This window comes from Phoxinus phoxinus, assembly GCF_949152265.1.
Source record: "Phoxinus phoxinus genome assembly, chromosome: 20".
NCBI lineage: Eukaryota > Metazoa > Chordata > Actinopteri > Cypriniformes > Leuciscidae > Phoxinus > Phoxinus phoxinus.
The window spans coordinates 9,700,302-9,724,045 of NC_136895.1; the positions used below are offsets into that span (position 1 = coordinate 9,700,302).

The following is a 23,744-nucleotide window of genomic DNA, read 5'->3' on the forward strand; positions in this document are numbered from 1 at the left end:
CACTTACACTAAAATATCATGACAACTATTTTATATGTGCTTGCTATTTAAAAAGATTTATAAATCTGACAAATCATGTTTCTATTTAAGTCTAGTGTTTTGCACAAGTTTCTGTAAGGGTTGTGTAAAATATTAATTTGAACTTGATGCAAAAAGTGGAAGTCTGCAATGTCCTGAGCTTACTAATATAGTGAAACAAATGTGTTTGTCAATTAGGCTTTTTTTTATGTGCTGAGTCAGGATGGCAGCTAAAAAAAAGAAAGGTAGACATTAGGAGCTACTTTAAAACAAATACAAGTAAGTCATTTAAAATATTTTCTCAATTGCTCAAGTGTAGAGTCATCAACAATTGTAAAACATTTTTTTTCTAAGTTTTCTCTCCCTGTTAATTCCGTCAATGTGTTGTTTTGCCAGCTGAGGTGACAGAAACAGTCCTGCTAGGTAGTTGCTCAGGAAGTGAGGCAAGTGGAAAGGCAGGGTCACAGGTGAGGTCAAGTTTTGACATGATGTTGACATGTTAGTTAGATTTATTATTGAGAAAATTGTTAGGCAGATGATCTGCTAATGGCACAAGTGAGACTTAACAGTATTGCTGTGTGCCATGTCCACCAGGACAAACTGGACAAAGTTGATGTAAAACAAATATGCCAACAGTTCATTTCTATTAATGACAGACGTAGACATGTGTTTGGCTACTTCAAATAGTAAGGATTCGGAACAAGACAGTAGACACAAAGTTGAGTGAAGTTAAGTCTCTGTCAAACTGCCTCCTTGTCATTATTTGTTACCTGTAACATTACAGAATTAATTATTGCATTACACTATAAGCGGAGTAAAGTTAATAAGTATGTTAAAATGCCTCCTTGTCATTATTTGTTACCTGTAACATTACATAATTAATTATTGCATTACACTATTAGCGGAGTAAAGTTAATAAGTCAGCCAAACTGCCTCCTTGTCATTATTTGTTATACTATTAATTTCCTGAATCCTCAGCTTCCGGGAATGTCCCCACCAATCTCAAAATCAAACCTACGCCTCTGTTTCATCATGTATCTTAATGATACTGTTTTAAGTAGAAGAATTTAGTTATTGTTTTATGATTTATGGTGTCATTTACCAACGTCCTTTTTACACACTCCTGTGTAGTAGGGTAAGTCCAGTAGGTGGCGGTATATATCGTAAAGATATGATCCGCCATTAATCAGAAGAAGAAGAAGAAGAAGAAGGGAATCTTCAGTTCAGGGCGCTCGCGAGGACCCTTCTGAAACTAAATGACAAATGCGACACGCTAACGGTCTCGGCTAGGGAAGTGGGTGGAACAGTTCCAGAACACATCCATAAAGAAAGAAACATTGGGAAAACAGGAAGTAGGAGAATCGTAAAGACGCAGCACAAACAAACCGCAGATTGTTGGTGATCGGCCGCTACATAAACCATGACACTAAGGTAGGCTATGTTTGTGCGTTTAGAAGTAAACACGTGAGACCACGTGCACTTTTGAGTTCTCAACTGATAGGTGCTCGAAGTTCGGCCTTATACCGATTGGTGAGATTGCCGCTGGCAGTTATGACCATGTCATTTTTTTTCAGGCTAGCGCTTTTAATAACACAGATTGTTTTCAAACATATTTACATTATTAAACAGTCAAATAACCAGCCGCGGCTCATCGGGAAGGGCAGGAGGGGCAAAGCCCCACAAAAAGATTCACCGAAAACACAGCTAGACCTAATCTGTATCAATAATAAATTGTAATGTGTTTATAGAATGACGTTAGTGATGTTAGAGACACAAGCTTCAAAGCGTGTATATGCAGTGATCCGAACGCAGCTCATGAAGCGATCCGTGCCGGAGCGCGTAACGTTATTTCAGACATTGTTTCGTGGTCAGCGAAAAACGAAACCTTTCTTTCCAGTCACGTGAATGGTTCACTTTGCGTGTCCGTTAAATGTCCACTAGAGAGGCTCGTTTGAGATGCGCCTCGCCTGACATCCTGTGCGAGACTCTGGCGGCTGCAGGGAGGGGAGGAGTGAAAAAAGTGCGGGCAAGTCGGGTGCATTCAAGTCATCTCGTAAAGATTTATGAGTTGAACGCACATGAACGACACCACAATGTCGTAAATACGATTGGGAAGCTCGGGATTTTCTTTAAACCCCGATCTTTACGTGTTGTGGGCGTGTCACGGAGAAACATGGCGGAATGCCACTTAAAGGAATAGCAGTGATATTGCCAGGCTTTTCTATTCACAGCGAAGTAAGCTAATTGCCTGCAGGATATCCAGTGTTGCTAGCTGAGCAGAAATACATGATCATGATTCGCTTGGTGGTCCCCTCAAAGTTGTTCTTTTCTCCTTAATGTTTACAAAGCAGGGGCGTAGCAAGAATTTTATTTTGGGGGGGGTCCCATCTTAAAATCAAGGGGCAACTAATATATATATATGCCATGTTTCTCAGTGTATATATATATGAGTCCCCCAGAACAGACATAACAGCCTACAACATAGCTTGGTGATTATTACCTTTACATGAGTCTACAAGGGTGATTATAAAAAGTGTCAATGTCATCCTACTCAGTCCAGAGAATCCACCAATTCACGTTTGAAAAACAGCAGGGAAAGATTTAAAAGCATATATATATATATATATATATATATATATATATATATATATATATATATAGCATAAAAAAAATAGGCCTATGCGTTTCTGTGTCCTGAGAAGCCTCAGGTGCAGCTCCACTCGCTATTGCCTCGTAATAACTAGACTCTGATGTATGGTAAATTTTTTCTTCTCGTCATCTTTCTGTGCTTTTTTGAAAAAGCGTAATATTGTACTTTGCGCACCTGCCATTGTCACCGCATATTAATGAACTCTCACGTGAAGATGACAGCGTAGGTTACACACAACACGTGACATCAAATGAAGTTTGAAAACAGCCGCATTTTACCGCGCAGCATTTTGATTGGTCAATCTATCAATTCGGCTAACAAATCAACAATTTCTTATTTTTTATTTTATTTTATTTTAAGCAATCAGAAATCTGAGGCGTAAAGGTTAAGAGGCTGATCGTGACGTAACTGTGGTGTCGGATCGAAATTGGTCTATATGCTATAATCTGTGTGTTTACATGGCTTCTTTTTTTAAATGGCGGGTGCTGACGTTTCACGTGCGTTCAGCCAATCCGCGAACACTAACGTCATGGATAGTTCCTACAGTGCTAGTTTAGACCCGACTCTGAAGTAGGAGCTAAATTAGTTCCTCCAAAAGAGTTCCTAGAACTAAAATCAATCCTAGTTCCCACGGTGCGAACAAGCTGACATCTGGGTACTTCCGCCAATAGTTTTAGGAACTATGAAAAGGTTCCTCCTCTTATGCTGCCTTTAAAAATCGATCAGATGAAGGAATCTCAGGAGACAGGGAGTGAAACTAACATTGCATTCATTCGGGCCTTGATGCCTCATGACCTTGGAATGCGTCCTCCGAAGGCAGCATCTATCAGGTTTCGGACGCAGCCACAGACTCTATCATCCCCATCCTCCCCCGCACAATGAAAGTCTTTGCTACAGCCGGCGCTGTGTGTTCAGCTCCTCTGGCTAAAAACCCCCAAACAAACAAAATAGCCCTCAAATCCTATTAAACCTGTGTTCTACAAATATTTAAATAAAGCTGCTCTGTTATTCTGGGTTTAATAGTTATCTCAAACTAATATCAATCTCCTCTTTCCTCTGAAGCTCTTATACTTTTCAAAATACATGATAATCTCAACTGCTGCGTCCCAATTCGCCTGCTTATACTACGCCCTAAATGTATGTACTGTGTTCTGAAGAAAAAGTTCATATTTTTAAGTAGCAGAAGAATAGACAAGTCCCGTCATAAAATAGCGTCTTTAACGGTGGCTCTCTATCGCATCCTGTCACGTAAACTGACCTGTCAATCATCTTGTCACAACTAACATCCTCCACATTTTATTTAATTTAATTTAATTACCTGTATCGGAGAGAAAAGCAGTAGCACAATGATCTGCCAGTCAACCCGTCTAACCATCAATGTCAGACGCTTAGTTTTTGGCTCCCAGAAAAAACATGCATTTTTTAACCCTCAACTGCACACATTGGCACATGATAAAAATTATTCCACATAATTTCTTTGCTCATTTGGGAACATTTTATTGATAATTCCGAGGTGCATGTCACACTTTTTGCACATCACTTTGGGTGTTCCTGTGCCCCCAGTAACCCTGCATCTTCCCTTCTTGTCACACATTATTTGCCAGTGTGAGCTAGGCTTGCTACGATAGTCGGTGTTACGCGGTGTTCAGTCGCAACACCGGTTTCATCACTTGCCCACCGCAACAACAAAAATTGAAAGCGTTAAAAATATTGAACGCAATTACACAGTATCCATTTAGTTCTGTCACCCGTTGACTAGCGTTGTATGATCACAATCTTATTAATGTGAATGCTTTTAAACCATTCAAGCGCGACAAGATTAAAGAGATCACGCTGTAAGTTCTGCGTATTACACACACACACAGAAAAGACGCGCGTCAGTATCGAGTTCTCTTTCGGGCTTGAACAAACCATAACACACACAAATTATGCAAAAATGTCCGTTTTGTCGAGTGGCCTCATAAGAGCAGTCTTAAATTATTCAAATAAAGTCTTAAATGATGTAGAACGCAGAATGAAACCGATATTACCGGTGTTGTCACAAGTCGATTAACCGGTGGGAGAATATTATCACCGTCACATCTCTAGTGTGAGGTATTGTCCAAGACATCCCTCTTAAAAGTACCCTTGAGACAACAAAAAGAAAAACTGAATTTCTGAACATGCTAAATAAAAGAAACTTCATAAAACCTGCCAAAAGCTACACCTTCATACATACACACATATTTTTATTTACAGTTCATGTAATTTTAAATAAGTTTATTAAAGCATACACATCTTGCATTCTTCTCACACCATGTGCTCCTGTGACCATGTGTCAGAAAAGGAGGTCCCACCTTCAAATGCTGCTTGATAGTGAGTCCCACACCTTATAGGACTGTTCTTTGATATTTTTTCAACTCTTTTTGCTTTTTTGGGAAATTTTGCTTTACAGAAACAGAACACTATTTTTAGGTTTGCTGAATGTTCCCCTAACTTTCAGCTAAAGTTTCCTAATGTGTTTACTCTGATATCACCCGGCGTGTTGTATGTGAGTAATCGTCCAGCACTTCCCTTACCCTATATATAGAGAGTGTGAAGATGTCATGCCTTGTTGCATGCTGGGACAGCAGCGCCCTCTTGTGAGGATCACTCGCTGACAGATACTGAAATTGATACCAATACCTAGTTATGTTTTGTTTTGTTCGCATAAATTGTTGAAATCTTGAGGGGAAAAGATTAATATGGAGAAGGGATAAGAAAAAGAGAAGGAACCATACCCAGGTACAACTAAATATCAATGCCAAGCAACAGTTGGACAAATTAAACAAAACTATAAACAACATAGATCCATTTGACTTGGCATCCAAAAAACTGGATTACAGACCCCGAAGCACTACCTCTACTCGCATCATCATTTTGTGAACTGGTTCGTTCAAACAAACCTGTTCGTGGAAATTAATCAGGCTTCCAATAACTATTGGCGAGTGAGGCGAATAAATGATTCTGAGTAAATGAATGAATTAGTAAATTATCACACATCTTTTCTTTTGTATTTAAAGCAGTGCATCCTTTACTTGTACTATGAATTAAGTAAAATGTACCCTTTTCTCTCTCTCTTCACTCACGCACACATACCCAGAGAAAAAAAGTAAATCCGCATCCTATGTATCATGTCTAGTACAGATACAGAAGTTTGTTGTTATCTGTATTACTATTGAAACAAGATGGGGCTGGTCTTGGCTAGGGATGGCGAAAACTAAAAAATTTCTTGACCGACCACCGAGCCTCATTAGCCGGTTGAAACCGGTTAACCGATTAGTTTAAAATATGCTACGCTATTTGAAATAACAGCCATTTCGAGCCGCGCCTGCAATTTCGCAACTCTGTCGCATCTTCTCTGCCGCTCTGCCTCCTGCTCACACACCCACACACACACACCCCGGCGCTGCCCTTCCACTCACGTCACTTTTTTAAAATCCCCAACAGCGCGAAACATGAGTCCCGCAAACGCGGCGCCGAGGAGCTTGTATGTAATCGCGGACAAATGGCTCCTTGGTTTCGAAATGGTTCGGGTACAAGGTGATCGCGTTGAAAATAAAGGCGCTTGTCTAGCGTTAGAAGCTCATTTGAAACATTGCCGCGGCTCATTTAAGAAAATGACAGCTCCTAACCGAAGAGACGCCGCTTTAGTTTGAGGTAGTGCTAACAATAATAAAGAAAGATGATGATCATCATCACCTTATCTGTTACCACTGAAATGTATTTGTAATGTATTTTCATATTTAAGCACTGTATCACACAAGTTGCAACTTACATCTGTGTCATTCTTGTTGGTGAAATGGTCCCACACACTACTCTTCCTCGCACGCTTCCTCCTGTCGTCTGCCCTGGCTCTAACCTCGAGTGTGTTAGCCTGTAGCTTTTTTTTTTCCGCAAACCTTGTGAGTGCGCGAACCCAAACGCTGTGACCTCGCGCCACATGTTTTTATTGGTTTATTAAGTACAAACGGGCGAGTTATAAAGAATTGAGTGTGAGGGATTTGTTCACTTCACACAAAAAGATCTTGGAATGAGACGGCTAACTGTAGTAGCGTTTTGTCCACTGTCTATAATAGACTAATTTAGAGATCACTTTTTTTTTTTTTAACCGACTACCAACAACTTTGATCGGTTAACGTTGATACGGTCAACCATCGGTCAAACGGTCATCGGTTAACATCCCTAGTCTTGGCCAGTAAACCCCCCAGGCTGAAAATGGTTGGTGCGTGCATGAGTGTGTGTAATATTATCTTTACTACAAGTATAATGTATGGCTTTGAAATCATGAACTCGACAGGACACGATTGTCATTAGCTGTGTTTCCATTTTGGGATATTTCACATCAAATCTAAAAATGCACATTAAAACAAAACTTGTGTGTTCAATTGAAGCAGATCTTCTTTTTTTTTGTTTTTGTTATCCATTAAGACAAACTACAACGAAAAAGAATTTACTGAATAAATCCTTCATTTCGAAACAAACTGATTCGCCTCAACAGAGGATCTAATATTTTAACTGGACTAACCAGTGGATCAATTTAATTTGCACAACATCTCAAATGTTGGTTTGATCATTCTACAAAACCTGAGCCAAAGTCTATCATTAAAATGGTTGGGTGTGTAATGACCTCCCTCCCTTTCAACTGATAAATTCTTCCGAACACAAGATAACATGACAGTGACAGTGTTTATTGCGTTTTGTCTTAAATTTAAGATGTAGGAAAAAAAGCCACAGTGGCTTCCCTAATTGCAGAAACTTCCATTTTTATTACAGATATTTTGCACCAATTTCCCATAAAGTGAGAGGATTTTGTTCTCTTGAACTTCTGGAATGAAAATGGTGACTTATTCGCAAATGTTTTATTCAATATGCGCCAAATTGGAATGTTAAATTCGCAACTTTGGATGGAAACGGTTAATTAAATGTTTGTCTGAAACAGAAGTCTTGTCTTGAGGAGTAATATTCTTAGTTAAAGTGCCCCATTATGCTTTTGTAGTCTCCTACAACAGGTTTACATGCATCAAAGGTAAAAAAAAAGGTTTCATTTTCTCATAACATACATTGCACATCACCACATTTTTTTCAATGATTCTCAAAATCCCTCCTTTCCGAGAGCCTATTCTGCTCTGATTGGCCAGACAGCTCAGTCTGTTGTGATTGGTCTAAAGTGTACAGCGCGTGTCGGAAACAAAAACGCCCATAACTAAACTTGAGCTCCGTCTCGAGGCTTCCTACAGCTCAGCAATGTATACACTGTAAAGACGTCGATTTTACCATATCAATCCTAGTGCGAGTCCAATGATGAAACATTGGAAGAACTAGTTATTCAACCCGAATCTCCATCGCAAAGACGACTTACAGGTTGTGATACTTATTCCAAATAAACTGGGTACTTACCCATCTGTCAAGAGCAAGTTGAACCTGCGTTGAACTGAGATTTTGAGAAGCAATTGTCAGTAAAATGACATTTAATGGCTGGTCAAGTTATTCGCGGACAATGTACAACATACAACATAGACGGGCATTATGCAAATGTTCTTCTAGTGACGTAGAACCGTCACTCAGTGGGATTCGAAACACAAACGACTCGTATTGGTGGTTTAGAGTCGAACTATTTCTTTTGGGAGATAATAACTCTATTTATTGTGCACTTTCGACTTTACAACTTTACATTCACATTCACAAACAACTATATTACACACTGCATAAAAGAGAATATTTGAAAAAGCATAATAGTAATGTATATGCACGAATCATAGATGGTGCAACCAGCCTTTGTTTATCAAATATTAACTTTGCTTTCTCTCATTTGTGCAGATGCTGCTTCATTGTATTACTTCTACATCTGACAGTCAAAGGTTAGTATTCACAGACCTCAGTTAAGATATTTGGTATCTATTTATGTATTTTATGTTTGGTGCAGTTTTTATTGTTGTTTGCTTCCTAACGTAAATTATGTAAATCTTTTTTTATTTTTTTTAGTGTCTCTGCAGGACTCTGCAAACAACTTTGAGTGTGTTGTTGGAGACTCCGTCACCTTGCCATGCCTTTATGAGAATGAACAAAGTTATGTATTTTGGCGACACAATGTAAGCAGGAAAGTGTTAAATATTATAAATGGCCAACTCTCACTAGAAGACCAGGACACAATATTCCAGAATCGAACGGAAAGTTTCTCTTCAGGTTATGTAAATGGAAACTATTCAATTGCGCTGAAGAATGTGGAGTTAATTCATGCAGGAAACTACACTTGTTTTATTCCCGAAACAAATGAGGAAAAGAAGATACAGCTCTTTGTTAAAGGTACATGGAATCATTGTTTTGTAAATTAGTTTTAAATTTCCATTTTATCTCTATTCAACTCTAATGAATTTTACAGAACTGCTTCTCTCTACATTTATTTTGTTTTTCTTACAGAAAAGCCTGCAGAACCAGCTCCGAAACGACCAGCTCAGAAACAAAAAAACTCGTCCATGGAAACACAATCACAGAAGATTATGACTTTCCTAACTGCTCTACTGGGACTTACTCTGCACTTTATCTGAGTTTTGCTTTGAGTGCCTGTTACATTTGATAACAATTAGTGACAGTGACCTGGGGCCCGTTCTTCGTAGGTCGCTAACTCAGTTAGCTGGATTTGATTGTTGGCGATTTGGCATGATCTTGGATAGGGCTGTCACTTTTTGTTCGAAAATCGATTGCACAATCGATCGGACCAACCAACAGAAGTTTCGAAAATGAAAATAGGGAATCGATTTTAACGGCTTTCAGGACGCAGAATGCGCGGCGCTGGCCGCTTCAGATACAACGCGATTTGCGCGATTGAACTTTGACCGCGCGTGCGCACCGCTTGGTCGACCCAGCAACAAAACGTCTCGTGCTATCTGTAGCCTATTGAATGGCTCAGGCATTGAACCGCACAGTCCAATGGCATAGATCTGACCAATTGTTGGTGTGTTTTGGAGGTAAAAACAAAAGAGCTGCTTTCACAAAACAGAATGTCTCGCAAGCCATTAAAATGAATGGGTCGTCTCATAGCGCCGCGAATGCCGTGCCCTGTCTGAAAGGCGCTTTCTCTCAGAGCGCGTCCAGCTCGTCACGATACGCCCGCAGCGAACGCGCATCACACAGCAACTGCAGGTTCTGATAAACACACGACAGCAAATTATAGCCTACTTCTGCATAAGGTGTCGCCAGTATTTAGAAATTTTCAAGCAAAGGCTACAGATAGCTTACAGACTCGGGCTACAGGCTACGTAGGTGAAATTTGTTTGACATTTCTAATCGTGAAAACAGCCATGCTAAAGCCTGCAGTAATGTTTTTCATTGATGTTATGGCAGTCCACTCGGCTTTTCGAGAACGTTACACTCCTGTTTGTAATTGTACACGAAATTTCATGCCAATAAATCATCAGAAATATTGTGCGTCTCAAGCGCCCTCTTTACGTTCGTCCTAATGCCGGTTAGTTGTCCGTGGATTGGCCTATATTTGGCGTTGAAAATGGAAACGTCTTTAGACATGGAAAATCGATTTTACAATCGATTCAATGAACACTTATGTCTCGAAAATCGAAAAGGATTTTTTCACAAAAGTGACAGCCCTAATCTTGGATTGTTTGGTTCTTCGAAGCTCATCCTGGACTTGCTGTCATATCAACAGGTCTGTAAGCTTAAACCTGCTCGGGAGCAGGCTAACTTCATGTAAACAAGATTAGATTGCGGCTTTATATGATACGGGAAGTCCTTTAGCGCAGCGCGATAGTGTACTTTTTTTCAAGAGATAACATTTTCTTGTGACATTTGGCTTTAACAATAGCACAAACTGTGCATTGCCCTGAGATTCTTTGCAAGTCCCTTACGAAACAAAAATATATGGAAATGGACTGCAAAATAATGCAATATATTACATAATCCATTTCCATAAATGGGAAACTAGTGCTTATATTTTTCAATATACTGCAATATATGCATTGACCATGTATGGCTATATATTAATACACATAAAATATGTATAAACTAATACAAAAATTGCATTGTGATATTCAAAACGTGTTATCCTTTTTTGTGTAACCTACATATATTGCACATGCAGGTTCCCAGATAAATGTGAATGTATGTTCACACTATGAGTTACAACGACTGTTAAAGGAGAGCAAATGTTAAAATTAGGAGTTATTTAATGTGTTTTGCTCAATATTAATATATGGCGGGAGATCTTTTAGTGTTTAATGTTATATTATTTTTGGAAATTAAAATGTTTTCTGGTGTTTCTGAGTTTTTGGGGTCATTGTGCAGAAGAGTAGAGCCTGTGGTTTGGTTGATAATTGGCCGAACACAATTAAGACTATAATTACTATATATAAAAGTAATGGCTGAGCACTCCTCAGAACAGTGATATCTCTTGGCTAATACTTTAGTACATGCAGGTGTGCCTGTGCTTTTGTTAACTACTTGACAATATGAAACATTGATAATGTAACTAATCTAAAACTATAAAAATTACATTACACTATATATTTCTCTATATATATGTGTGTTTATGCTACATGAGTAAATATATTTTGCAATATATTACACATACAGTAGGCTACTATATCTGATCACATATACACACAAAAATGTGATCAATAACTCATGGCAAAATATTTTTTCATTGACATAAGTTTATAAGTACAAGTCAAAGCAATTCATCACTACTCAAGATTTAACAGTTTAAACGACTGTACCAGCCATTTGGATTATATGTCTACTTAATTTAATGCAGCAACAAATTATTTGACAGTTTAGTAAGGACATTTAAATGTGTTGCTGCTGCGGGTCTAAGGAAGAGCTAAACCCGGGGATGCCCTTCACAAGGGGTCCGTTCACATTCAACCAGAATGTGTGTAGGAACACCACCTGTTTTTGTTTTTTGGTTTTTTTGCTCAGCCTTTTTCTTGGTCGCTGTTATAAACAGACAAACACATAATTTAGTAGTGTTTTTTTTAACCCTCTGACGGTCTTCGTTTCGGAGTCACCTCCTGGGCCTTCCCGGTCAGAAGTGACCGGACACCTAAAAATTCAATTTCCTGCATCCCCGTAAAACCAATGCAATTTATTTTTGTTCTATAATATTTTTTTCTTTTTAATTTTGTATTTTGAGATAATTTTATTGAATTTATTAATATTTATGCAATATCTATGGTCTATTTTTGCCAATGAAAAGAATACAAAAATATATATATATTTTTTTTTATTTTTATTTTTTTTATGCAGTATTTTAGTTTAATATAGAGCCTAGGCCTTCAAAAAAAAAATGGTTTAAGCAGATTAGCGCCATCTGGTGAGAGTATGGAGAGAAAGCGTAGAACCATGTTGTAACCACTAGATGGCATAAACCGCTCTCTATGGAGAGGCATGTGACTTCCCCAGCTGTTTATGGACACATTTACTTTCTTTTCTTTTTTTTGGTGGATTTGAATATATATTTAAACAATCTCAAAAACTATTTATTATCAAATTTTATATATATATTTTTTTTAGAAATAGTGACTTAAAGTGTTAGTTTTGTGCATTATGATTAGTCAAACCTAAACATTGTGTCAGAAAGCCTAGAATAATTATCCTGGAGTGGAAATCACACAATCCACCTAAAGTGTCATCATGGCTTAGTGATATAATGATGTTTAATATAAATATAAATATATATATTTTAAAAAAAATTTAAAAAGAGTATAAAAACAATTGTATTAATTTAAAAAAAAATGTTTTTCTCTTTTCTCTCTTGATGTTTTAGAGTGTCACCCCTTTACTGCTGTGTACTTAAAAAAAAAAAAAAAAAAATTGCGAAAGAAAATTTGGTGCATTTTTGTGTTTTTGTCAATTTCCCATTCATTTCCTATGGGTGTCATTTTTGACCAAAGACCACATACATGTTGTGTGTTCACATACATCATGCCATAAAAGTCGCACAGTTTCGTAACAATCCGATGAAGCTGTGATTTTTAAAAATTCAAAACATATTTTTTGTAATCTGAATTTATTGGTGTGTATGTGTATAAAAGTGTGTTTGTATGTGTGTGTGTGTGTGGGTGGGTGTGTCTGTTTTGCACTCTTGATGTTGTAGAGTTTCCCCCCGCAGCTGCGGTGTACTTTTTTTTAGGATCGAGGCCGATTTGTAGATTGTACACACACAAAATCAGAGAATTTTTTAATTTTTGTAAATTTCCCATTCGTTTCCTATGGGTCGGTCATTTTTGACCGAAGACCACAAGTGTGACTATTTTTTTCACGACCACTTAGCATGCTCGGATCATGACCTAAAAATTTTTTTGTGTTCACATACATAATGCCATAAGTCACCAAGTTTCATAACATTCCGACGAAGCTGTGATTTTTAAAAATTCAAAACAGAAAATATTTCGGTCAAAAACGACCGAGGACCGTCTGAGGGTTTTAAAGAGACTAGGAACAGTATAAGTACCTAAAGATTACTATTTTGTAGAATATGCTTGTACTTCACTTTTACTTGTTCCCATGTACTATTGGACGGTGGCTCTGACATTAAAAATTAACAAAGTAATTATTAAAATACAAAAATATATATTGTAACTAACAAGTGTAGCTCTTGCTCTGCTGCAGAGAAAAACTGTGCGCACTCTTTGGCCGTGGTGAGCAGCCAATAGCAGCGTTGCTGATCAATGTTTCTACTATCGATACATATCCCCTTTTAAACCAGCGCATGGACGCACATTTATCTCAGATGACTCAATACAGCTATACTAATCATAAACAACAGGTGTGTTTGAAGAACCCAATTAGCCGGATCATTAGCACGATGATATCATCTTGGATGTGTCATTTTATCTCGAATGTAATAAGCGACGTACGAAGAACGGGCCCCAGGTGTGTTTGCTGTTGACACTACTATTCTCAATTAGCATCTGTTCTATTTACCACTGCAGAAGGAATTGCTTGTTTGGTCATTATATTTGTTATACTAATGTTTGGACCAGTGGATCACAATGCTAACACTCTGGACTCTTTTGACATATGAAACATAAACATTTTGATTCTATGTGCTGAAAAAAAATGCTCCCAAATTTGTGCACATTAATATAAATGGCTATAACTCTGTAAACAACGAGATATTTTCACCAAACTTGCCTTGCTGTATTGACATTAACATCAAATCCCCACTACGAGAGTGTCATATCAACTTCTTCACGTTGCTTGGGCCCTTAACCGCTTCTTGCAACTTCATGTTCACTATTACATTGTTTGGTTTGCTTGTTTTGTTTCTGTAATAAGTAGCACTCTGTTTTTTTTTTTACATGTGCAATACGACTTACAATATAGGGATATAAGCAATTTGTCACAGAGATAGATAAATAAAAAAAAACATCCACTTGCTGTTCTGACACATTTTCCTAAATGCTAATGTTATTGTAAAATATAAACTGAACTTAACTCCTTAAGCGGCACCCCCTTTTTTTAATAGACATGAAAATACACATTCCGAACTTAAATGGTTGTAATTCAAGAATGCTTTGGAATATAGATGTAGATTGGTCTTGTTTTAAAGAAGACATTTGGCAGATTTTTTGTAGAAGTTAAATAAATTAAGGAAGTTTAACAGAAATAAAGTTATAGACGTTTAAGTGAGTTTATGAAAATGTACAATGTTAAAATTTTAATTATTCATATTTTATATAAAATATATTTTTTCAAAACCTGGAGGACTCTAAAAATGCAAAAAAAAAAATCAAAGCCAAAAATCTGAACAAGTCGTGTTTCATATTTTAGGTTGATATCTCAAAAAATAAGCTTTCAGTGAGATTTTGTTTGGGCGCAGTACCACACTTTTCCACTAGTTGACATTACTGCCCATATAAAGGCGACTCCATTTCCATATGTTGTTTGAGTGATCTGAACCATTATTTTTTTAATTTTCATACAATTTATGAAGTAGACATTCTATTCAGAAGTATAGGATGGTTTGGCAAAAGTGTGGCAGATTTTAAAATGAATTCAACCTCTAAGAAACACAAAAAGAGATCTGGGGGTGGAGATGGGTTAGGGTTAGGGGTGGGTTTAGGGATCAGGGGGTGGAGATTGGTAGGTTTAGGTATATGTAAGGTCTGGATCCAACTCCTCCCCCTGGATTTCGTGTTCTGCAGTGAGGACCATCTCGGTTAAAGAGCAGCAGTGTTTTTTATTTGTGATTTACTTATTTTGTAGTTATCTAATTGTTTGCATTGTTGTTTTTTTAAATAATAAATGCATAAGTGTTCTCAGACTGCGCATTCCTGAACTAATACTTGTTGATGCACCATTTGATTTTATTACAGCACTCAAATCTGTTAACAAACAAGTATTCATTACTTCAATGAGCTCATTGTTTCTGCCTTAAATTATTACATTGATTAAATTAATATTTTTTTTGCTAACTGTGATTTTGTATATGTGCACTGTTATGTATCATAACTTGATACATAACAGATGACAGTAAATTTTAATTTTGGACGCTATTGTGAAAAGCGCTATACAAATAAATTTGCAGTGAATTGAATTGTTTGATAGGAGTCTATCAGCTTGAGCACATCTGACTCTTCTTTTCAAAAACATTCCAGTTCTGTTAAATTGCTAGGGCCTCTCGTGTTAGTTAGTAGTAACTGTAATTGTAACTAAGGCACAGCGTTTTATTCTTTATTGCATTTAGGACATTTAGCACTTCAATAGCACCTGCTGGTGGAATCATCAAACTGCAAATGCACAGATTTTTCAACCCCATGTTGAATTTGTGGTTAGTGATATTGTGATTTTGACTAAATGATATATTTAAGTGCAAAGTCTTTTAAACCATTCCAACATTAGTTGGTGGTGTTTTACAAATCATAACATGCGTAACTAAAACAGTTTTCTGTTTGCCATTTTTGTGTGGCTGTTTGTTTTGAAGTTTAAATGTTTTTTTTTTGTTTTTGCTTTTGTGTTTTATATTTGTACAAAGGGGATTTTGATATAATTCAGCCTGCTTCACATGATGTCAAATTAATTGGAAAAAGGAAATAATAAATAAATAAAATAAATAAATAAATGCTGCAATCATGAGTTCATCTCTGACTTCCTCTTGTCTGTGTGGTCGAGGTTTGTGTTTCCGCTCTCAGTACGAGATGTTTGAATGATCGCAGTATAGCAGATATTATTCTTCTGGATCAGATCATGAAGATCATACAGCTGCAGATCTGTGAGTTTCTCATGTCACATTTGATTGAGTCAGTTTTCTTTTGATTTTATATCTCAATAAATGTGTTTTTCTTTCTCTCATAGATCTGTTCATGTTGTATCAAGCCACAGAGAGTCTAACAAACACACCAGTAACTTTAGGATCTGATGTGATTATAACCTGTGATCTTGATATAAAGGAGATTTACTGGTACAAACAGAAATTACCGGATCCTCCAGTGTGGATCTTACGCACTTATGATAGCAAATATGAAGTATGTAAATATGAAAACAGCATCTCTAAACACAAATACTCAGTGAAAACTAACAGTCGTCTGTTCATCAATAATATCACCATTGATGAATTAGGAGTTTATTATTGTGTGAAAACTAGTGAACCACTAAAATTCAGCAACGGCACCAAAATCTACATCAGCGGTAAGTTATTTTATCATTTCATGTCTTCATAAACCACATTATGGATTCCATATTGAATATACTGTTTAAAGAACATATCATAGATTTATTGTTCTGTTAAAGACTAAAACTGAATAAAGATTGAACTACAAACCTTTTACAGACTTTGTCCATAAGAATATCACAGACTCCGTCCACAGGAATCAGACAGATGACGCTCCACAACACCAGATATGGAGAATGACCATCATCATATCTGTCCTGCTGAATGTGCTTCTGACCATTGCATTAATAGGTTAGTACTTGTTTTACTACAGTAAAAGTCTTATTGAATCTATGTTCCATTAATGTCCTATTATCACTGTAAAGCTGCTTTGAAACAATCTGTATTATTATTAATAGCGCTATATAAATTAAGGGGATTGAACTAACTACAAGTAGACAAAATCAAGATCTACACAAATGCAACAATATCCAGTCTTACATCCGTCTCAATAGTTTTTATTTTGTTCGTTTAAACTGTCAAAAGGTGATACGGGGATGTTTATCCACTGTTGTTTTCTTCAGGTGTGGTGAAGAACTGCCTTCATGCAACTAGAAGATCTAAAAATAGTTCAGAGAAACCTCCAAGTGCCACTGCAGCTCAGGTAAGAATAACTCAAACAGTGTTGTAGATTGATTATTTGAATGAATATGTGATATTAAATAACAGTACAGTAAAACGACCACTAAAATGCATATTTGACTGTTGTACATTGCACTAGTTTCATATCTCCGATAACTGCACTTCTATTGTCAGATCTCTCATGTCCATTTATAGATTTAATTGATAATTGCAAAGTAAACCCATTCAGACACATCTACTTCATGTCGGAGGTTTTATTTTATGACATTGGTAATGGTAGCCCCTACAATTTAGTGTAAATATGGCCATTCATTGCCAATATCTTAATCTTCCAGTACGCTGAAGTTGAATCATCCGTGCCTCCCGGTGGAAGCAGGCCTGGCCAGGATCAGATCTACTCTCTTCTAAAGCCAGTAAAAACGTAATTGTGTATGATATCTAATGATTTATAATATTCATATTTGTATAAAAATATAAAGTTGAACATTTCTGTACTTCTATTTGTGGGATTTCATAGATTTAAACACTTCAGTTGCGTATTCTGATTCCTATCAAGTAAAGAACATGGAAATGGAGATCAGATTTGAAGCAAAGTTGAACAAACTCTGTTGTCATGTACTCTGTATGAACGCAGACAGTTAATGATGATCAGTTCTGAGATCATTTGACGTTACGTTTAAAGTTATGAAAAGTAGAATTAAAATGCTTACTGGTTGAAAATAAAGTACTGAAAGTTGTGGACACTGTGGCTATGTTGTACATAAGAGGAAATTGACACAAAGCCTGTAAGTTATAAAGTTTTGAGTCCAACGGGTGTTTCCACGACTGGTGGTTTTAACCACGAGGTGGATCTGTGCACAAAGAGCAAGAGTATTTTGCATGCATGTTTTTGTGTGTTACTTTGTTTGCTGCTCAATGAATTGTTTTGTGTGTAAACATGCAGAGTGGAGATAACACACTGTTCTTGTCTGGTATTTAATGTTGCTGTTTTGAATGGAGATCTTGCTTTTACAGCTCTGACTTGTTCAGTCTAGTGGAAGTTGCATGTAAACCACAGTCTAACGGGGTTGCTTGGGCCTGAAGCAGCGTCTTAGCCCAGTTTCATGAAACTTGCAACAAATAATCCTTAATCTCACCACAGATCAGATGGCACATATGAATATAAAATCCCTGCCTTGCATTATTGTTCTCAAATGTTCTGTTTCATAAAGATTTGACATGCATCTGGTAATCACAGCTTTCAATGGCTTGCGTATTAATATTTTAAAATATATTTTAACCTATTAAAACACCCACTTCTGCTCATCTCTTCATTGTGGTTGACACGCGGCGTGGTTTCTTGCAAACGAACTTTTCCGCTGTTTGGTCACTTGATATGCCCAAACACAGCTCGAGTCACGACTGTGAGTTTATTTATATTTTGTTTATATATTATTAGTCATTGACCGGGGTAGACGCCAAATCTAATTTTATGCATATGAGAACGAGGCTGTGAGAGATAGACATACAATCATTATAATGCATACGCTGTAAAGTTCCAAGATCACATGCCGTTTTCCAAACTTTCAACTGTTTTATTGAATTTTTATCTATGGAATTGTTTTGTTTTTTTGGAAAGATGTTTCTTTTGTCCACTGAATAATAGTCAATTTGTGTATTTGCGGACAGCATTGAAGTAAAAAAAATTAAAAAATACTAATAAAAATGTAATTTCGAGTTTATATCACAATTCTGACTCTCTTTTTTCCTCTCAAGTCGCAATTCCGAGTTTATATCTCAGAATCAGAAGAATTGAGAGATATAAACTTGTTATTCTGTCTGTAAAATGTTTAGGTTTAAATATTATGTCATGCTGTAATACATAATGTCCCATATGAACTGCATTAATTACATCAAATTCATGCTTTAATAGTAGGTTGGTAGATTTTTTTTTAAAGGAACACTCCACCGTCCACAGCCCACACCAAACCTAAACAGGCCCACAGCTTTGGGCTCACCGCAGGCTCTCTGTGAGCAGCCCACATTAAGCCCAAGATGGCCCAGTGTGGGCTTTTGTTCCTTTGGGCCGATGCGGGTTTTGTGTAGGCACCTCACTTTTGTTTCCCATGCTCTGTTTGGCTGCTTTTTAAAATTGAATGTGAAATTCAATAAGACCTTACATTTATAACTCTGGCCCTAGCCCACTGTGCCCGCAAAAAGCCAGCATGTTTGCAGGGATCCATTGTGTTGTACGTGTCCTACTTTAAATAGCTCTTCAAACCGAACAAAAATTTCAGGAGTCCATATACTTAAAGCGAAATCGAAAGACAAACTGGTGTGATGTCATTTAAGAGAACAACATCAGGCCGGAAACAAAGTTGGTTTTAGAAATTCGAAACAGCTTGACAAAGCTGGTAAACACATTTGTGCTCCCATTGGTCCGTGGCGATTACGTAATAAGTAGGCGTGCGGGGAGGCTCCGCCTTCTTTCACGTGAAAATCTTTTCTTGTTCAGTTGTCCTGTTCAGACGGTTGAGGTCAGATGTCCGCGAGTGATAACATGAACACACTGGAGAGCTGCTTTATAGCAGAAAATGAAGTTGACACTTTTTAATGTTTAATACAGTAAAGCTGCTTGATTTTAAGCAATCTATAGTATAAAGTGATATATAAATAAACGTGATATGACTTTACTGGAGTGCAGTGGAGGAGCTTGTGCAAATATAACCATGTTGCTTTTCTTATGCTTTATTAAAATACTTGCTGTTTTCTCAATTTTGTTGTGTTTATTTTGATATTGATAGGAAAGCACGCAACACATTTACATATTCATCTAAACACCGCTCTCAGAAGTGTTGGAAGCGTCAGATGTCTGCTCACGTATTTCAAACTTTGTTTTACCCCTAACAGAAGAACGAAATAGGACTTCACCGTGAGTCAAAAACAAGAAACAAGAAACTGGTTATCATAGCCTGTTAGCCCCTGTTGGTGGGTTATGTAACTACACCATCTGACTCCAAAGAGAAAAAAATCCATGAACAAAACTACAAATAGTAAAAGAAATACAATCCAGGCTAATTTTAATTCATGCTCATTTGATTTTAAGAATAAACATGTTTTGTGTCGACCACAGTGTTTTGTACAGCAAATTACTGACTGCCAAAAACGTCATTAGCATTTATTTATATAACGGCTGTATAGGCTACAGTTGAAGAAAATATCAAATTAGTGTTATCTTGAGTCATATTGCTGTCTGTTACAAGTATGAAGTATTCATTAAATTGTTTCAAAAAGTGAAAAGATTAGGCTATATATATTGTGAGCAGAATTAGCTTAACACTAGACGTGTGGTCAGAGCAAGCCTGGCTTTAACTTCCTCTTGATGTGTGCATGACCGTTTTACAGCTATGAGGTAAAGTGTCATGTGAAAGTGACAAGACTAGGTCATGCTGAAGTGTTTTAAGACCCTGAAGATCATGTGCTTTGGAAATTCATATTTTGATTTATGATGTTTAATGACACAATAATGATCCATATTGTGTGTGTTTATGTCGCAGACCTGCTTATGGTGTGAAGCTGCAGAGACAACAGATCAACAGATTTGGGTCAAAATATGACTATAAACTGTGATCTTGATTTAAAGAAGGTTAACTTTTAAAACTACCAGATTTTCCGGTTCTGATATTACGCACTTTCTCATCTACTACAACTCATTACTACAATAATAGATTTAGATACAAATTGCAGTGCAAAGTAAACATTGCCTGTTCATATAATGTCACTGTTGATGATTTGCGACTTTATTACTGTGTGACCAAAGACGTTCCTCCAAAATACAGCAATAACGGCAGACTGCACATCTTTGTTGAGTTCAGTGATCATGTTATTACACTACATGCTTAAAACATTTTTTATGTAAAACGCTTCAATGGTTGTGTTTCAAACATAGAACCGACTCCAGAGATCCAAAATCAGAATTGAACACAATGGACAACTCTTACCCTATAGTTGGTCTGTTGAATGGTGTTCTGATCACTGTGATGAGTTCCTTGATAGAATTGCATTTGTTACTCTTCTGTTAAAAAAAAGTGACTATTATGATGCATGGGGTCCAAAAACAACATTGACTTTCATGAAATTCTTCTTTTTTTTAATCTTTTGTGTTTCACAGATAATGTTTCTTAGTGTAGAATTGTTTGAATTTAAAGACAACAGCAATACGTTTGCATTCTGCTTACATGCTATTGGTTTCCTGTTGCTTTTTCAGTACGCCTGTGGTGGACTTTTCCACACCATGTCAATGGTTTCCGTCCAGCCAAGTCAACAGCACCTGTGCACTTCTACAGCAGCTGAAACCAAGAATACCTAACAATTGACCCCATTTCTCATTGTATTTAATAAAATGTCATTTAAATTCTGTTGGGTTTTTAGACGCATGTTTTAAGTTTAGCTGGGTTGGCAGACAAACACCAGAACACCAAAACTATATACTCTATGGGCCATATCTTGCACCCAGCGCAAATGACTGTGTACGGCGACGGATGTATCATTTCTATTTTGCATGGGCGGTTCAGCAAAAGTGGAGGCGCGTTCCAGGCGCGTTTCAGAAAAGAATTCCGCCACAGACCAGGAAAAACTAGTCTAAGGTCAGTGGCGCGTTATTCAGATGCTATTTTAAGGGTGCATGCTTGGCCATAATGTAGCGTGTGCACAACACACATACATTTTGCTTCTCTCATCCACACAGACGCATCAGGTCATATTTTTGCAAACAATAAAATATTACCACACGAGGGAAATCATTGTGGTGTCCATGAAGATGTGAAAAAATAGGCATAAATCTAGCTTACACATTTAACCAAATTATTCAGGCTAATTGTAGTAATGACGGATCAAACCTGTTTGATCAATAGTGGCAAGACACATCGGTATATAAGGACATCTGACAAAGTGGGTGGTCGGTCAAGAACCAAGAAACACAATTCTGAAGACTGTGAAATCACCTTTACCATCATCATGTAAGTTGCGTGCGCCTGTAAATCCGCCGTTATAATAGCAATCCGCCATGGAACAAGCGCGCCTGCTCTCAAAGGGAATGTGAGAGGACGCTCTGATTGGTTTATTTCACGTTATGCCCAAACCACACCTATGAATAATGAAGCTACTTCAGACCAACCCATTTTAGATTTGCGTCGGGCACAAGAGTCATTTCGTGAGCTTAGAATTATAATGTTCTATCTCCGTTTAGGGTAGTTCTGAGATTACATCCCAGATGGCAAAACTGTTACAAAAACTGTTACAAGTATTAATAACTACTAATGTGGGCGGAGGCTCGTGCCCCCTAAGGAATGGAATGTGTTTTGTAAATGCTCCCAACTACAGGGTTTTCAAACAAATGGAAAGAACAAGCAGAGATGTGTACAATCTTTATTTGACACTATAAAAAATATAAAAATATACTTAATATGTGCATTTAATATAAATATGTGCATTTTCCTCTAAAATTGCTTTTTGTATAATGTACAGATACAATAACATTTACAAATACAATAACATATTAAATCACACAGCAATTATACAACAATAAAATATAATGCCATAGCACTGGCTCCATTAAAACATAAAATCATAAAACATATAACATATAACCATACAGCCAGGCAGACATACATTACATTATTATGAGAGGTGTGTATTATCATTGGTTGGATGCTTCCACTCTGCCACTGTGCTAATCTTAGCAGGATCGGTCGACACCCCCTCTCCAGACACCAGATGCCCTAGGTAGCCTACTTCTTGCCGAAAAAAGCAACATTTTTCTAACTTGGCCTTAAATCCCTCTTGCTGAATTCATTGAAAACATTTCCAACCTCTCCAAGTGCTGTGCAATGGTAGATGAGAAGACGATAATGTCATCTAAATAAAGCAACAATGTCTGGATCCTTTGGTCACCGAACATGCGCTCCATAAGGCACTGAAAGGTACTAGGTGCATTGCACAACCCAAAGGGCATTAGATTAAACTCAAATAACCCGAAGGGTGTTCGAAAGGCGGTTTTACACTTATCTCCCTCCGCCACCGGAACCTGGTTATAGCCACTGGCGAGGTCCAAGGTGGAAAACCACTGAGCTCCACACAGGGCATCCAGGGACTCCTCAATCTGGGGCAGAGGAAAAGCATCCTTCCGTGTCTTACCGTTCAACTGCCTATAATCAACGCAAAGACGAATCTGACCATCCTTTTTCCTCACAACTACAATCAGAGCATACGGACTAGAGCTCTCTCTGATCACCTGACTCTGCAGCAGTTGGTAAATATGCTGCTTAACTGCCTCATAATCTGAAGGGGGCAAACTTCGATACCTTTGTCGCATTGGCTCAGTATCATGCAGGGGATTCTCATGGGAAATGAGCTTAGTACAGCCTAAATCATCCTCGTGAGCTGAAAAAACTGATCTATATGTATACAAAAGTGACTTAACCTGAGCCTGTTTGTCCTGAGGTAACTGGGACAAATCCATCTGGATTGCCTCCTCCATTTGATCAACTTTGACCGCCTGCAATGCAATCGTGGCTTGGTGACAGAATTGTTCCTTTGATGGTACAACAACATCACGCCCTCTGACTGCAACACAGTCTCAACCTTACTCAATGTTCCCACGGCGACATGAGACTGCAGTAAGGCGTCTTGTTCCCCTAAATTAACTGTAGGTACAAAGGCCACCCCTCGAACAATTGGTACAAGAGATACCGATGCCAAAAGGCCAGCAGGGAGCGAATTTTATTTCCCCAAAGGCTCAAACAGCAACACAGGTGGAGGGCCTACCGGTAG

General features: G+C 37.5%; 1 protein-coding gene across 5 annotated transcripts in view; it reads left to right on the forward strand.

The window, feature by feature from the left end:
- Window positions 1-19,680, forward strand: part of LOC306988275 (CD276 antigen homolog) — a 169,308-nt gene extending 149,628 nt beyond the window's left edge. For 4 of the 5 annotated variants that reach the window (XM_079593089.1, XM_079593088.1, XM_079593090.1 and 1 more), the window contains 8 exons: window positions 8,507-8,547; window positions 8,672-8,992; window positions 9,107-15,914; window positions 15,998-16,330; window positions 16,473-16,604; window positions 16,877-16,956; window positions 17,270-17,355; window positions 17,452-19,680. In XM_079593089.1, coding sequence (XP_079449215.1) covers window positions 15,890-15,914; window positions 15,998-16,330; window positions 16,473-16,604; window positions 16,877-16,956; window positions 17,270-17,355; window positions 17,452-17,479 — 684 coding nt within the window. In that variant the 5' untranslated portion in view covers window positions 8,507-8,547; window positions 8,672-8,992; window positions 9,107-15,889 and the 3' untranslated portion in view covers window positions 17,480-19,680. Of the gene's footprint in view, window positions 1-1,206; window positions 1,450-8,506; window positions 8,548-8,671; window positions 8,993-9,106; window positions 15,915-15,997; window positions 16,331-16,472; window positions 16,605-16,876; window positions 16,957-17,269; window positions 17,356-17,451 lie in introns of those variants that run through there. The other variant, XM_079593087.1, reaches the window with a different exon arrangement.
- The last annotated feature ends 4,064 nt before the right edge of the window (window positions 19,681-23,744 follow it).